General features: G+C 34.3%; 1 protein-coding gene across 2 annotated transcripts in view; it reads left to right on the top strand.

Moving 5' to 3' along the window:
* The window catches only part of LOC150098166 (succinate dehydrogenase assembly factor 4, mitochondrial-like), a 31409-nt gene extending 16665 nt beyond the window's left edge, over nucleotides 1–14744 (top strand). Inside the window, exons 1-2 of one of the 2 annotated variants that reach the window (XM_090406357.1) lie at nucleotides 8000–8158; nucleotides 14029–14744. In XM_090406357.1, the coding sequence (XP_090262483.1) occupies nucleotides 8080–8158; nucleotides 14029–14297 (348 nt within the window). In that variant the 5' untranslated portion in view covers nucleotides 8000–8079 and the 3' untranslated portion in view covers nucleotides 14298–14744. Of the gene's footprint in view, nucleotides 1–7999; nucleotides 8159–14028 lie in introns of those variants that run through there. The other variant, XM_090406358.1, reaches the window with a different exon arrangement.
* Nucleotides 14745–17622: the final 2878 nt, after the last annotated feature.

The raw sequence follows: 17622 nt of genomic DNA on the forward strand, positions 1-17622 counted from the left end.
ATATCTATATAGATAAAATATTAAAGACGTGGAAGAAAAATATAAAACCAGCATTTAAACTGGATCGTGGAACTATACTTAATACCCTTTTGTTTGCGAATGACCAGATAACAATAGCAAGAAGTGAGGATGAACTCCAAAGATCAATATACTGCTTAAACATATTTACCAAAATATTTGGAATGCAAATACAACAGATAAAACAAAAATTATGGCATTTAAAGGACCATCTCCAGTAAGAAGAAAATCATGATTGAAAATAAAATTTTAGAACAAATTAACTGCTTCAAATAGTTATCCCTCGATTAACGCAGTTAATTAATCCCATGATATTACTGCATATATCAAAATTGTGTTAATCAAATCTAACAATCAATGGTAAAAATTACAATTCGTCCATGATCGATTACTGTATTAATAATTCATTTTATATGGTACTCTCTTTGGAAAGATAAAAAATGAATGCAAAGTAAATGTTTAATAAATACTTGTACTTACATTATTTACTGCAATTTTTTTTATCAAGAGTCGTTTGAACAGTTTTAGTTTTTTTCTTATCGGCATAGATTCTACAATAACAAGCAAAATGACTCTCCAGACCTCGGCAAACAAGCAATAAAACATAAAGAAAAAAAACACTGCAAATATAATACATGATGGTACAAATTAAGTGGATATTGAATCCAACATTATTTCATAGCCGAATATATAGAAACCAAAAGTTTCGGCAGATGCAAGCAGAAGCCACCTTATGGGCAACTCGTAGTAAAGGTGGAATAAGCTCCAGATCACTTTCCTTTGTATTTTCCATAATGTAAAGCAAATCTCCTAGAGGACATGTATGATAAATAAGCCTTTGGTTCTCTATTTCAGTAATACATGATGGTTTATTTTCAGTTACAATCTAAAAATTATTGAACAAAGAATTTAAAAAAAATAAAAAAATAAACCATACTATACTGACATCAGAGGTCGCAGTATCTCTCAGATAAAATTTACTGTCAAATATCATAAACCTTTACCTAATATGTGTTAAACCAAACTGACAGTAAAAAAACCGTGCGGAATATCACTCGTAACATATGAATGCACAGCTGCGAGCTTCGCATGGTTAAAGGTATGTTAATCAAAACTCTTGCCGCATATATCAAGGGTTGTCGCAATTAATTTCACAGTGTTAATCAAATACGTGTTAAGCAAAACTGCGTTAAGCAAGGGATACCTGTACCTGGATGTGCTATATCATACACAAAAGAAGCTGACATTGATATCAAAATTTCAAACTTCCTAATGATAACAGGAATGATCAATAATATTTTCAAACCTAACCAAGTTCAAACGCATACAAGAATATATAAAGAACTAAAAATAGACTCAGTATTTGACAAAGTATACAAATACTGAAAGAAGTGGATTGAGCATATCGAAAGAATGGACAGTTCAAGACTAACCAAAAAAAATACTCCCGTATCATCCAGTTGGAAGATTGGAAGATATAGAAGTCATCGACAACCAAAGAAAATATGAATGAGACCAAAACAGGCCACTGGACCTAAATCCCTGAAAGAATGATGATTATGATACTATGCTTTCATACATAAGTCCTGGTATTATAGAAAGTTTTAATCAATGCAGCCAGATATTTGGGGTTGTTAGTGGAGAGGGAATTAAAGTTTAGAAAGCATATTTTATAAGTGGCTAAAACAGCTCATTGGATGATTTGGTTACTGAAGAACACACTGACAAGCAGAGATAAGCAGGTTATTATACAGCTTCATAGGGCCTTCGCAAGCCATTCCCCCCTCCCCAATCTCGACTACTGTACCTGGGTTTCTTGAGGATGTGGAGAAGATCCAGAGGAGAGTGACCAAGATAGTAGCAGGTCTATGGAATGCACCTTGTGAGGATAAGTTGAAGATTTGTGGATCACCGAAATTGGTTAACAGGTGGGAAAAGGGTGATGTGATTGAGACATACAAATTACAACAGAGAATTTTTTCTGAACAGGTCTGGTGGTGGGAGGGAGAACTATGGATCATCTTTGGAAATTGAGCAAGAGTGCAGTTAGAGGGGGGATGTGAGGACTAGATTTTTCGCTTGGAGAGTGGTCAATGAGTGGAATAGGTTGCTAGAGTCTGTTGTGGGTGCCTTTACTGTGAATGAGTTCAAAGCAAAGTTTTGCTTTGAACACACAAACAATATGGAATAGTCCAGAATGTCAATGACTTTTAGGTTCATATTTCAAGCCACTCTGACAATGGGTTAAAGTCCAAAGCAAACATATCTCCTTGTCATGACACTACATTACCAGATAGAATGAAGCAGTCTGATAAACAAAATAATGTTCTCCTATTAGCTGTCAAACATATCTACCTGATCCAAAGAGTATGTATTGTGATCTGTCACTTCACACACTACAGCTTTGTTTACTGTCCAATACAGCAAGCTCTTGAATATAACGTCAGACTCTGATATTGTTTGGAATGATGCTTGGCCCATATCTAGCAGCTCTTCAATGAAAACGGAGTTCATTAATTCTGGAGCAAACTTTTATACTGCAAGTGTTCTGAACTCCTCCTGGCTTACAGAATCTACTAATGTATGACAAGAGGAACGAACACAATCCATTTGGCACTCAATTAACTCTTTTTCTTAGTTTATCTTCCTGACTTTCTTGGATTTCTTTTCACCATTACACTTCCTTCCACCGTTTAATGAAATCAGGTTCAGTTTGATTTTGGATGCTCTAATGTTTCTGCTACAACTACTCGAACTGATAACTGATAGTGATGTGACAACATCTCGCTGGTAGTGAGTGACTAAATTATGTCATATTTTCAGTATTTAGCATGTATTTCTTTGTCTTTATGCTCTGTACACTAGAAAGCAAACAGAGTTTGCTTTCTAGTGTACAGTATTTGAGAAAATTTGGAGTGTCTGAATATTTTTTTACAACATTTAAAGTGAATGTCTGTTAGAAGAACAACATGTGCCTTTTGACTGGAAAAGACCTCAGTTTGATTCTCATGATGAGAGGAATCTTTTAGGTGAGTTAGCCAATCTGATACAGAGGTAGCAGGGCTTTTCAGCCTTCATAGAGATAAATTGGCCAGAGAACACTCAATGGTAAATGACATGTGTACATGGAAGATAGCTACATGTTGAAAGTTTAGTGGAGTAAACCAGCACTAGGAAAGGATTAAAAATGGTATTTAATTCTTCCAATATTTTGCCATCTTAGTTACAGAAACATTGTCCACTTGAAGACACACACAAAGGCAACACAGAACTCAGTGAAACATATGGATGAAACACTAGTGTCCTAAGTGGGGTGCCCTCTATGGACACCTGTCAGTAGCCTAGCATGTAAACTGGGATCTCGAAGTATTAGTATTTCCCATATTTGGGGAAGTTTCATGCACCCATATTTATTCAAATTAGGCTGATTTTTAAGATCAGCAGGAGATTCTATAAACAGTCTTTCTCTTCTAAATTTACTGGGATGGAGCATGATGGTCTTTTTCCAATTGATTCTGTGAGCTGTATCCAAAGCCTGGTCTGCAGGTGTGTTTTTTATGCTCTTCCATGCAGGTGGTAGCTGATCTTCCTGTCTATCCATAGTAGGCCAACTTGCAGGAACAAGCAACTATATACACCTGGAACTGAGAGAAGAGAGAGTTTGCCTTTAGTGGAGCAGAAAAGGGTAGCAAGTTTTAAGTGTAGCTTGAAAGTGGTACAAAGATTGTATTTTTTAAGATTCTGGCTATTTTTTCTGATGGGCCTCATACATAGGGGTGGTGATAGCATTACTAAAATCTTTCTGAAGAGATGGTCATGGATTGGGGGAAGGATTTTTTTTTTATATATATATATATACATACAGTGGGAACTGTAACCATTAGATAAAGTGTGGTATACTGCATGAGGGGTCTCATTGGAACAAAGGTTATAGGCTGAATGGTTTAGTGTTTTTATGACACCATATTGCTGAGGGGGATGGAAAAGTTTGTGAATGTATCTATCTGGCTGTGTGAGTGGATTTCCTGTATAATGAAAAGGATGGGTTACCATTAGGTAAGCAACTGAGGTGTCTAGAAAGGCTAGACTATTATTAGTTTCCTTTCTCCATTGTAAATTGGATTCTAGGATGAAGACTATTTAGGTGACAGAGAAAAGTGCCTGATATGTCTGGGCCACGAGACCAAATAGGTTTGAGGAGGGGGGGGGGGGCTGAGTCAAGAGCTTGTTTTTCAAAATCTTCCATAAAAAAATTGGATTGGTAAGGGAGGATGAGAGGGGAGGTCCCCTCCCCCTCATAGAGGTACCCCTCTATTTGGTTATAAATTTTTGGTTCTTCTGAGAGGTCTGGAATTGATAGCAAAGGAAAAAAGGTCTATGATATTAAGAGGAAAAACTTTTTTTTAAAGCAATAAGTTGTCATTTAAGCAAATATTAGTGAATAATGAGGTGATGTCAAAGCTCACTGGGATATCAGTATCATTAACAATTAGATTTTCAATAGAACTTTTAAAATAGGAAGAGTTTGTTGTTGTTTTTTATGTATGATGTGGTATGACCAGTAAGGGGCAAGAGATTTCGCTGTTTGGATAATTTATAGCAGGGAGAACCTACCACCGGCGGCTCTTGGCTTGAAATCGTGGGGGTGCTGCAATTTTCGAAATATACATATACACTGTAAGTACAGTGTATACGGTTTGGATAAAATATCAAAATTATGGTAAAAAATATTTTTAAAAAATTAAACATGAAAAAATATTGTTTATTATTGATAAAATTATACAGTTTGGTATAATTCAAAATTACTTAAAAATAAAATATATTCTTCTTGTTTTGTTTCATGAAAAAATATTGTTTATTATCAATAAAATTGTACAGTTTAGTATAATTCAAAATTATTTAAAAATAAAACAATTGTTTAACTTTCCAATTAAATTCTTTAATTGTAATGTCCAAATATTTAAAGAGATGGAGTAAACACGATAAGCACTACAAACACTACTACTGGTGCAAACTGCATATACAAACAATAGTGGAACTGCGTGATGGACAGTGCCGCATTACGCTAATAGCTCGCATCTCGCTATGGCATGCATATGCTTGCACACGTAGCAATATGACACTGTGCTACAAGGTGGATTTTTATTATTTTTTATACAAAATAAGAGAATTGTATAGGATTGTTGTTGATAAAATTAAATATTACAAGCAAATATAAATAAATTAATAAATGTATTTATATATCGAGAAAAATTGGGGGGGGGTGCAGTTCCTAAGCACGAGCCTTCCCTGGAACCTGCTATAAATTATCCAGATAGTTAGGACTCTTCTTTCGTCCTGGTGTTTCACTGAGTTTCGTGCTACCTCTGTGTGCGTGTGTGTGCGCACGCTCCTTACAAGTCTCAATGCATTCCCTGACAATGTCTATGTAACTGTACGAAATATTGGAAGAATTAAACACTATTTTTAATCCTTTTCTAGTGCTGTTTCTCTCCATTAAACGTTTAACATGAGTTTTTCCCTGCAGTTAAAGTTTAAGTGCAGGGAGACACAGCAACATTATGTGTAGACGGAGGATTAAGTAGGCAAAGACAGTGTAGGTTGTATGGAGTGGAGTGCCCTCCTGCAATGAATCCTTGGAGGTGATCCCCAGTAATAATAATTTTAATTATGTATTTAAAATAACACATGCCGCTTACATACAAATCGGCCCTTAAGAACACGCCATTTACAGACGAAAAATACTAGTGGTGGAGGTTGCGGGCAGTAGATGGGATAGTAGAAGTTTGGTAGAGACGGAGTTGTAGAGTAGGTGTCACGAAATAATAATAAAACAGCAAGTCTTTCTGTGTGTCTTTTAAAATGAAGTTACTGGTTATTCCCATAAAAATTTGTCAAGCACATAAAATTTTGGACTAAATGGCATCTAACTTTCAGTTTGAAAACCGATAAGATTCTCAGGGAAATGTAAAACATAACACTTTACAATTTAAAGATGAAGATTTGAAATCATATTTTCTTTATACTTTTATGAATAATTATAAGCTGGGGATGTAAATGCATTTGTTTTCTTTGTAGAGGAGAATAATGTCTATTTTAGTGTTAATAAAATAGTTAATAAAATGAGAAAAGTGCTTAAAAGTACTCTTTTTTTTTTTTTTTTCAACTCTGATTTTTGAATATGCAACCCCAAAACTTGCCTTGTTTGTTCTTTAACAAATATTGTGGAAAGTATCGAACAATACCGATAGATGTCGCCACAATGCTATGACTTAATTTTTAAGTCGCACTGACTTGTATTCATTACACCGCTGTATCTACACGTGTTGGTATTGTCAGCATCATCAAATAACTATGTCCTCAATGTATAATTTATTCTTAGAATTTTTGTAATTTTGAATATACAAATAAACTGCGCTTTATGCTGCGTGAACAGCGGAGGATGAGTTTAAAAATTATACTAGCATGTTAAAATATAGCAATAAATTTAACATGCAACGGTACGAAACCCTCTCTTCCAATCCCTAATTGCAATTTGTGCAGCTTTAGAAATCGCGTTGTTTGCTTTAGTCTTAGTTACGTCATGATGTATAAAATAAATAAATCACATATACAGTAGCGGTATGGTAAGTAAATAACTTGACCAGAATTTCAGTTGGTCCTGTTACTCTCTCATCTAGTTGTTTCAAATGTGGTATTCTCATATTAAAAACATTAATTTGGTGTTTGCATAAAATTATTGCAAGTTTATTTTGTGCAATGTAAAATATTGCACAAAAAATATTTTGCCCAATAAAATATTGCGCATATAATAATAAATAGCAGGTCATGCTTTTCAAGCGAAACGAAAAAATTCAACGTTGTTTGTGATAAATCAAATCACTAACAACGTTACATTTTTTTTTTTTTCGTTTCGAGTGTTATACACTAAGCCGAAACGAAGTTTGAAAATATCACCGCTGTTCGAGTTTTATTCTCCCCCATACAGATACACAAACGCTTCCCGAGTGGCGGTACGCTTGCTGCAAGATTGTCGAGGACTGAATTCTGTAGCCCTTGGTGACAAAGGGGAATGGGTTTTTTTGGGGGGGGGGGATAAAATTCTGAAAATCAATGTCACGGACTTTTAAAAACGAACCTTACGTACATAGTTTTTTTTTTTTTTTAGGTATAATTTCAGTAGGTATATTCAATTGTTGGGTTAGAAATTTTCCTTCGAGACTAATAAAAAAAAAAAAAGACTTTAAAGTTCACATTATTTCTTTTGAGTCATTTTTAATCCGAATAATAACATAGATTTATGTATTTTTATTTAGTCATAACGGTTATAGTATCCTAGATTTTATTTTCCCAGATAAGTAATATTAGTTTGCTGGAATACATACTTCTAGAGGACTCATTTCTGAGATAAGTGGCAAATATTATTTCTTAGTAGTATTTAAGGCAAACCAGGAAATTATGGCTGAATTATCATATTTTATCAAAAGTTATGCATACAGGATATTATTGATGAAACCTACGTGAGTCACGTTTCTGTGCTTTTAAAATACACTTGTTCAATTTAAAAAATTAAAAAATTTTTTCCTGTATGCACATCCACTCAGTTAAAGACCGTAGTCCATTAAATAATTTATGAAACATGGCTGAATTTTGTGTTAAAAAAGTACAATGTTTTTAAAAAAAAACCTGTAAATATTGTATAGCAGACTATACAAGTATGATATGTATAATTGTTTATTGTATTATGATAAATTTTATGAAATACCGAAATTCCTTACAAAAAATAATTACTGGACTCACATAGTTAAAAGTCCAAATTCTGTGATAAGCTGCGTTAAGAGATTGACATATCTTATCGATAGAGAAGAAGAAAATCCTTTTTTAAGGAAATTATCATCATATAATTATTGGACATCGTATCACTGATAAAATACTAGATGCTGAATCTCACGCTCTTGAAATCTTAAGCTAGTACAGCAGCGCCTCTAGCGGATTCTGCCAGCCTATATAATGCGACAGCTAGCGCGTGTAGTATATAGATGAATTCAAAACGCTTGAAACATGGCTGCAATCGTAAACAAAGTTCGTGTGAGCATGCAGGAGATGATGGCTGTATTTGGTCGTTACGCAGTATATAGCGGTAAGTAAAAAATATTTAGTGTATACTTTATTATAATTTTAACGTGCAGTAGTTTACTTTGATCTTTTTCTTGAACATCCCCATGGATAAACCTATTATTCTTGTAGCTTTGTTTTCAATAACATCTGTTTTTATATTTCAGTCTGGTCTACACTGATGTGTTTTCGCAGTTTTTGAAAATAAATTTTCTTTCAGAACTGGTGTATTCTGTAATTTATGTTGTACATTATAAGTGCATATTCAAGAGTAATGTTTGGAGAAATAGTAACCAGGAATAGGGGGAGTGAGCCTAGTTTGCATAGTAATATTTTTATTTTTTAAGTTTTGTTTTCTGCAATGACAAGACAGTGCAGTGGGAGCACCCAAAGTTCTTACGCCCGGAATATCTTTCTGTAGTTGAAACGTATATAATAACTTGAAGTTTCGCTCTGATTTGCTTCTCAGTATGAATTTTGCCACAACTTCTTACCTCACCTTTTGTGTGTATGTATTGTCTAATCCATCATTTTAGTAATGGTCCTTTTCCAGAAATCTATTTCATGAATATAATTTTAATGGTAAAACGGTCGCTATCTTTCGCTTGACAGCTTGCTTTATTATTTTTCTCGATGGCAGTCTACTCTTCTGTGTTAGCTGAACGTCTCTGGTGCATACACCTAGCAAATTCTTTTTACGTTTTGTAAAATAAAAGTTTGAACTTGTACACACACTTTCACAAATATTGTATATGCCATTTCTGGTCGATAATTAGGGAGAAATTTTTAATATATATGTATTTATATAATTTTTTACATACTTATCCAGATTCTAACTCGGCACTTAATCATTTTGAATGAATAGTTTTTTTCTGGCATGTAATCGATCCTCCCAAGGAATAATACTACTGAATGTCGGGGGGGGGGGGAGGAGGAAGTAACGTTTGACGATTTACTACTTAATATTACCAACATTCTATCAATATAAAACAAACTGTAATGCGGTTAGTTTTATTATACACATTATTTCTACATTGCAACTATGTTCTGGACTGAAAACGTTCAGTAACCCAGAATACAGTGTACGTGTTCATCACTCTCAATCCATAAACGAAATACTTCACTCTCAATCCGAAGTACTTGATTTCTTGACGTTTAACTTTTCTTGTCCTCGGCGACTTTGCCCACAACTCCATCTGCCATCTTTCTAGTTATACTAACCCGGCTATTACGACTACCTTACGGTGAAACGTCGAGTTTTCAACCCATGGTTCTAGTTTGCTTTTTTATAATATCATTTTGCACCAACCGACTGATTCTTTTAGATCGTACGGAGTTTGTATAATTAACAAGGCGTTGTTGTTGGGCTCGTGCTATTCTTAAACATCCAAATCCCTCTAAGGTTGTAGCATTGTATCTAAACTTGGTTTAATATACGGAGCGTTATTTCACTACAAGTTATAGTTTTTGTTTCTCGATTAGATTTATTCTGATCACGCATTTCTTTTGAAATAATTCTAAATTATTTAATTTTCCCAAGATTGCGATGTTAGTCGTAGATGGTGGGAGGGCAAGACAAAAATACATTTGCTATATAATACTACTACTCTCGTTGCTGTTTGACAGTACTCATCTGTGAATTGTAACCAATTACTTCCAATTATTGTTGTAGTCGATCGCTTCTTCTGAAGTGAAGTCTTTTTAATTTGGCATCTCAGCTGCTCATAAAATGTTATCTTAGCTTTGTTAGTTCGGTGTTCCACGGCAGTGGCACAGCGTACTTTGTTAATTGGTCATAGTCAACGTTTACCTCGATATTAGCCATCTGTCCGACATTCACTGACGTAAATTAGGAAAGTTGATTTCGTTGCCTCACAGTGAACCGAGAACTCTGTGCTGCTCCAGAATATATCCTACGCTTTCGGTCGTACTAGAGTTACTTAACTTTTCTTTTATTTATTGTAAGTCGGTGAAATAAGCATTGATGAAACTGATATTTTTATAGTCGTGGTGAAATTCGAACACTGTCGTTATAGAACTATTCTCAAATTATTTGAATGGTGATTCGTTTGATAGAAAAGATTACACTGAACGCAATTTTTAAACTTGTAGCATTTTAATCACGGGTGGAGAAGAGGTTAGCTAATTCTAGTATCCTGTATTAAACGATACGCAGAACTTTTTCAAGTCTCCAATAAGCAGGCTGCTGATTTCTCACCAAGCGATAAATCATCTTGTTACTTTGTGGATTCGAATCCAAAACCTAGGTTAGAGAGAGACTTCTGTCAGCCAACCGTATTGGCTGATTACAGAATAAATGGTACAACTTAAACCTATTTTCTTTAAATTCCTTCTTAACAATTAATTGAATGTTTTAAAACCAGTTTTAAATACATATCCTCCCTAACTTTACATTGTGCAATTGGATGTCTTTATTTTATTTTCCATTTGGTTAATGGTTACTTAACTTTTTTTCTCTCGTAATCATTACCACGAAAGGCTTGGGAATCTGTTTTCATTTTGTATTTTGCAAAATGCACAAGCTTCTCTTCAATCACATATCAACCCCACCCTTGCTATAGGGAATAATGAATAAAATTTCAGTCATCTCAAGTCTAGTTGCAATTTGAAGTACTATGAGTGAAGGGGGAAAAAATAATAGGTGAAAGGATACAAAACTTGAGTTTTTTTTTCCTACTCACAAAAGGTTGCGAACACTAAACACATTAATTTTTTTGTGATAATAGCTAGCTAGTTCTTTACTTGTTTAGCGAATAGTTATTTAATTATTTCGAGACCAACTTACAAATTGGCCACGGTCTTGGCTAAATTCGAGTGCAAGCCTAAAAGTTCGCTTAATGAATGATTTCCATGATCCTGACATCGGCTAACATGGGTCAGATGCTAGGTTTTCCACCCTCTTTTTTTCTCGTGTACAGAGATTCCGTAAGACCAGTTATTGGAAAAGCCCTATTGTTGCTTGTACTTTTTGCATTCTGCTGCATTTTCATTGCTCAATAAATCTCATTTATTTTTGATCTGGTTGCTGTCATTCTTAAGAAGTTTGAATTACTCCCGCATTTGTGTTGTTTGCTCAACTTTCTTTTATTTTAAGTTAAGGGCCAAATAAGTGAGCTATTTGACAAATATCAAATGCATCGAATCACATTACAGTAATTTTCTATGAAGTGCAAGCTGCTGTGACTTAATGCATTTAACCAAAATATCAGTTGAATGCGTTTAGATTGTATGAACTTATTTCCCTGGATCTTTCGGACCATTCATTCTCTCCTTGCAGAAAGGCGCTCTTAAATTTCTCCGATATCATTTTCCAGCATGCAAGTTAAATTTATTTTGTTTATGGTGGTGCAAGTACAGAATCCAATTACAACACATTACTTTTAAATATACTTAGATGAAAACAGATCGAATAAATTGCTCGATTCATCCCCAACTTTGTTCGACGGAAACTTGTTTCCATATACTTAAATAACTTTGAATAAAAAACGGTCTGGGCGAAAAATTTAAACTGACTACTACGAGCAATGTTCCGATTCATAAACGGTCGGTATTTATTAAACTATTCAGCGATATTTCTAAAGGATATTTATTTTAAAGACATTCAAAATTTTTATGCAAATTCTATCATGAAAAGCTGCAAACCCGTTAACACTTTATAATGGATTGACTAAAAGTGAATCCCGATTTTCGTATTTTTTTCACAGCATGATCTTATTTTCTCAAAAATTCCAGAATGCTAAGCAGGTAGGTTAGCTGTAAATAACTACGCGCGCGCACGCACACACACACACATGGCAGAAAATTCGTCCAGTGAATAAAGCTTTTGATAATGATCTGACTGACGTTGTAAATTGCTGATAATGTAAATACTCTTCGGAACTTCTAATTACTGCAATCAGTTGCTTTCAAATTTCAGTCATCCTATTTTCTCAGTAATCGATTCACTTGTTCATGCAAACCATCGAACGAATAACTGGTCGAAATCAGTTGAATGATGCAGCGTAATTTGTCTGCGACATTTTTGCTTTTTTTTTTTTTTTTCTTTCAAGTTCGTCGTGAACTTTTAAGGTAAGAAACAACTCTTTCAGATTTTGGTCAAAATCGGTTTAATGATGGCAGAGGTAGGATAAAGGGGGTCGGTTGCATGCTTATTTTCAAAGTGATATACTTCATCCATTAATTGAATTTAATGCTATCACATTTGGAATGCTATGACTTTTCCAGTTGGGCCATAATGATTCTTTTTACAAGAGTTTTTTTTTTTTTTTACAATAACTATCTGCAGCACTTTGCTTGAGTCGCTGCCGTGACTCGTTAATATGGGCAAGATCTGCGACGCTTGCCCGTTAGCACCGCACTGCTTCGGTATACCTCTTGCTACTTTGCAATATGCAAGCCGTAACACAATAACCTTATAGAATCCGGTGCTTTTAAGGACCTTATTCAAACTTGAAATATCGGTATTTTACTCAGTTTTATTAAATCATTTAAATAGTCGCTAAGATCACGAATCTTTCTGACTCCAGTACAGTAGATCCTGCTTTTCTTCACCTGCGGGGTATACGTTGACTTTAAGCTTTAAAATACATGCCACATCAGCTTAATATATGACTGATATGTTTGCACAGCTTATATACTGTGAGTAGAAGTGCCTCAAGAAACAGAGCATTGACTATGAATACATTGCTGTTGGTAACCATGGTAAAACTAGATTGGTTGGCTTGTGTGTGTGTGTGTATATATGTATGTATATATATATATATATATATATATGTATATATGTATGTATGTGTGTGTGTGTATATATATATATAAAAATAATAAAAAAATGTAATGATGTAAAAAAAAAGTGCGTTTGGCTCGAAGTTGGAAGCGTTTGTTTGATTTAAAAGGGGGGGGGGAGAAGAGACGTGTGTCATTAAGAAACTTGGTCAGAATTTAGTGCCTGGTTAGTACCCAAAAAAATTAGTAACCAGATAGCAAGTTATTAAAACGGATTTCGGAGGAAAATCAAAACTTGAACGTTTGTATATTATTCCATGATTTTTTGTGGTGAACTGCTTTCCACATTTATAAATAAAATTTATTTTTTTGCTACATAATAATCAAATAAGTTGTTTTAACATGTATAATTTGAAAGATTAAATGAAAATTGACGCAAAAAATAAAATAAAAGTACTGAATAACCACAACGTTAGTACCTTGTCGAAGTTCAGTACTGTTTTCCATACTATATTTAAAATGTGCATGATCTTAAATCACAGGTTCAGCAAATATTTCAGACCACATCTGACTTCATAATATGGAACTCCTTGTGAAAGTTTGGAAACCTCTTTTGGATTGGGATGAGGATTATTATTTAGCCTCTAGAACAGAATTCTGTTCTAGAGGCTAAATAGATCCCTCATTAAGCAGGATGGTAGCGCCACATGGAGTAATCGGTTGTAAAAACTTATTTTTTGTGAGGTGGCGATAATCTGATGGAATGTAGGGATTGCCCTCAAGTGCATAACCATTTTCTCACTGTTCTTAATGGCATTAAAAATGGCACCAGAGATGTATTGGCAAAAACTTGAGTGACGAGAAATTTAAAATAAAAGTGCTTAAAACTTATCAAGTATCATCCTTAAATTAGATCTTTTACATACTGTTGAAAGATCTCAAAGCTGTGCACATATAGTTAAAACTATCTTTATGTGCATAACGAAGCTACTTTACCTTTTCACAATGTTAGTGCATTACACAATTTGGTTCAGAGTGTCATACTTTTATCATTAATCAGATGCATTGGTAATGGAGAAGAGATTTATGTATAAATTCATATCAAATTCATTTGAATTTGTATTTTTAATAGTGTTTTTCTCCCTTTTGCAGAGCCACAAGCTACATCGGCTGCTGTCAGGAAGGTCAGTGATAAGTCACCACCACCAAACATGCATGGAAAGGTACTGAGATCTCCAACAATACCAACTGGGAAGTTTGCACAAGATTCTCTTCCTGCTTCTGCTGCAGGAAAGCTGGACCCTTTTGCTCCATTCCCAAATAACATCAATCCAGTTACCGGAGAAATTGGAGGCCCTACTGGACCTGAACCAACAAGATATGGAGACTGGGAAAGGAAAGGCAGAGTTTCCGACTTTTGAAGTAAAAAAAAAAAAATGACAATTTAAAGTGATAATTTCATGTTCCTGCACAATGCTGGTTGTCGGTGATGGTTGTCTGCCGTAAAACCGAAGATGTTTCCCGGGGTATCATTTTAACAAGTTGCATGATGCTGTGGACTTCTGAGAAGTATTTGCGTAAATATACCTCGCATTTTCGGGTTTGCAAGAAATCTTGTTTCCTTAATTTTGTAGCATAGGAGATGGATCCGTTTTGTACATAGTGGTAGCATAAGGTGATAGATTAGAGGAAATGCAACATTTAGAACTGTCATTTTGATTCGTTTTATTGAATTGTACAGCTGAAGATCGTTAATTCATTCTGAGCATGTTCGTAAGAATATTTATGGCATTGCTATATGTATAAATGCAAATCTGTACATATTGTGTATTTTTGAAGCCATTGTAATAAACCATTTATTTTCAATATCTTTTGGCTGTTTTATTTTGTTATAATATTGAATTGAGAAGTCTGTTTTTAAATTACTTATCTGTTTATGAAATTTATGTAGTTAGATAGGGTAAACGGCCCTACCTACTCCCTATACGGGAACAAATAGGCGTTAGCTGATTTTTTTTTTTTTTATTATGAAATTTGTTCATTTAAGCTTAATATATTTGTAAAATATAAATTGAAAAATACACCTATAAGTGTTTAATTTAAAAAAAAAATCGCATGTAGATTGCATTACACTGAGACAAGTTTGAAGAGTGCATATGTTTGAAATAGTGATATTTGTATTACGGCTACAATAATTTGAAGTTAAATGCAAGTTGAAAGAGAGGATTGGGGAAAATGCAATTAAATTGATTTTTACAGCATATTCTCCAATCTTACTGCTTCAGGGCACATTTCCAGCTGACTAACAAAGTATAAATCAGAGTAAATTTAAAGATATATAAACTGGAATTTCACAGCTTAAACAGTGCATAACAAAATATCAAGCGTCTCCTTAGCAGAAGAATTTCATGATACTCGTCGCTATAGCAACAGTAGGTTAATTATGGCTTTCCATTAGTTGCTTGCGTGCTATGCTATATAAGATTTTCTTTATAATAATTTTCTTTATAATAATGTTAAGCATTCACCATGCTTAACATTATTATAAAGAAAATTCAGCATATAAATATGAAGTACCATTTTAGACGATATTAGTTACCACAGTGACAATGTCGCTGGACTCTTCAGTCGATTAGCGAATAAACTTCAGAACTTATCCTCGTGGATATTTCGAAGAGCTCAACAGATTCCCATTTATGAAAGGTTGAGTATCGTAGGTGGGCTAACGATGTTGACCTTATTTCACTCTTGAATGTCTTCAGATTAAAATTCTACAATTTCTATACTTTTACCGACATAATGTCGCCTTTCTCTATTGCTATTGAATGTTATCCCTGCTCAATTACGGTTATAATTTTTTTTTCTCCTAATCCCTATATCAAACCAATTTGATCATCTAAAATTGCTATTGTTACAAGTGAGCTGGAAGTTGAGCAGACGCATTAGGTCCTAATAAGATGGATATGTTCCCAGTTAATGTGAATTCATTATCCTTCAGTATGTTTTCAATTGTTCTAGTATCTTGCTAGGTATCTCTAAATTTTGAACAGAACTAGCCGAAATTTCTTTTTAATGCCAATACTTGAACTGTACTTAAAATGAGAGGATATATACTGAACGTTTCAAGAACAGTGAGGGATCTTGCTCCACCTTTGCAACGAGTTGCCGTGGTGTGGCACTACCCAGAGGATATATATAATATATAATTTGGTAGAATTCTATAAACATCTGCAACTATGTTGCGATCATGCAGATTTCCAGAAGCCATAACTCGCCTTATTTATCGCAGTCGCTGGGACGACGCATTTCCTATTAATGCAGTTGGATTCAAATCCAATCTGGGACAACTTTTTTTTATTATATATAAGGGCTTGTCAACTAGAGATAAGGGCTTGTCAACTAGAGATGAGGAAGCCGGTTTCAATTCAGAGGTAGACGGTTGTCCTGAAAACGCGCACCAGCCGAAACGTAAGAAATGAGGTGATATACACTGATCTCATAGTCGGAGTTTCTGTGTTTAGGTTCTGTTTGGTAAACCTTTCTTAAAAACTTAAAACTTGATGAACACCTAATCGCAGAATACTTATTAAATGACCATACTTCTCTTGATTGCCTGGATCAATTAAAGCAGTTCAGTATGGTTTAGTTGGATAATTTGCATATCATTCTTCATTGAGGCAATCCGCCAATATTATGACCAATTCACATCTTGAAGGGAGAAGTTGACAATGGTACTTCTTATATTGCACTTCATGAGCAGTATTAAAGTGTTGCATGATATTCTGATAATTGTTTTCTGATTTTCATACAGTAAGAAAAATTCTGACCAAAAGATAAATAAGATTGGAACTGTTGAAGTTATTTGCCTCAATAAATAGACTACAACAATCGATAAAGAATTTTATTAGTGGTTCTGAATTGTCTTTTTTTTTTTTTTGACAGATCCACCACACGAGCGAATGTTAAGTCAACAGCATATTAAGACTGACATCCTCAGCTATAGCAACTGCTGGACAAGATTGGGATTTATTTTGGCGGGGCTCCTAATTTAAGATAATTAGGTGTTGGGAATGTGCCTATTAAGTAATATTAAAATTTAATTGATTGTACTTTTACCAAAATAAAAAGAACCTGAAGAATTTTTTCCTGATTTTACAAAACTTCCATAATTTTTGCCATTAAATTAAATCTTTCTTCACAAATTCTCAGTAGGTTATATATATATATATATATATATATATATATATATAATGGTTCCTACAAATCAATGTCTGATAATTTACCTATGTACGAAGATTCGATTAAGATGCCTTAACAGTTGAAGCTGATGAGAAATCTTTGAAGTCTTATATTGGGGTGGAGGTGTTCTGTAGTGCGTTATAATTATGCACATGGCAAGCATATCTGAAGTACTATCCAATAGTTATATGATAGCACAACTGATTTTTTTTTTTTTTTCCCCCAACAAAGGACATTCATTATCTATCTCCTGATTTAGGGCTGGTTTGCCTGTTCTAGTGGGGGGGGGGGCGAAGAACCCGAATTTCAGCGTGAAAAAAACTGGCTATCTGTTCCCCACTCTATGGTGTCCGTTGACTTCTTTCCAAGCAGTATATATATATATACACACACACACACACACACACACACACGGGAGATGTCAGCAAGCAATAACTTGTGTTAATTGAAATGAACCCTACTACTGTCGTATGAGACTAGCTAAAAAACTTCTAATCCAATTGGAAC

This window comes from Typopeltis vanoorti, chromosome 16 (assembly GCF_054136105.1).
Source record: "Typopeltis vanoorti isolate ZY-2024b chromosome 16, IOZ_Tvanoo_1.0, whole genome shotgun sequence".
NCBI classification, from domain to species: Eukaryota; Metazoa; Arthropoda; class Arachnida; order Uropygi; family Thelyphonidae; genus Typopeltis; species Typopeltis vanoorti.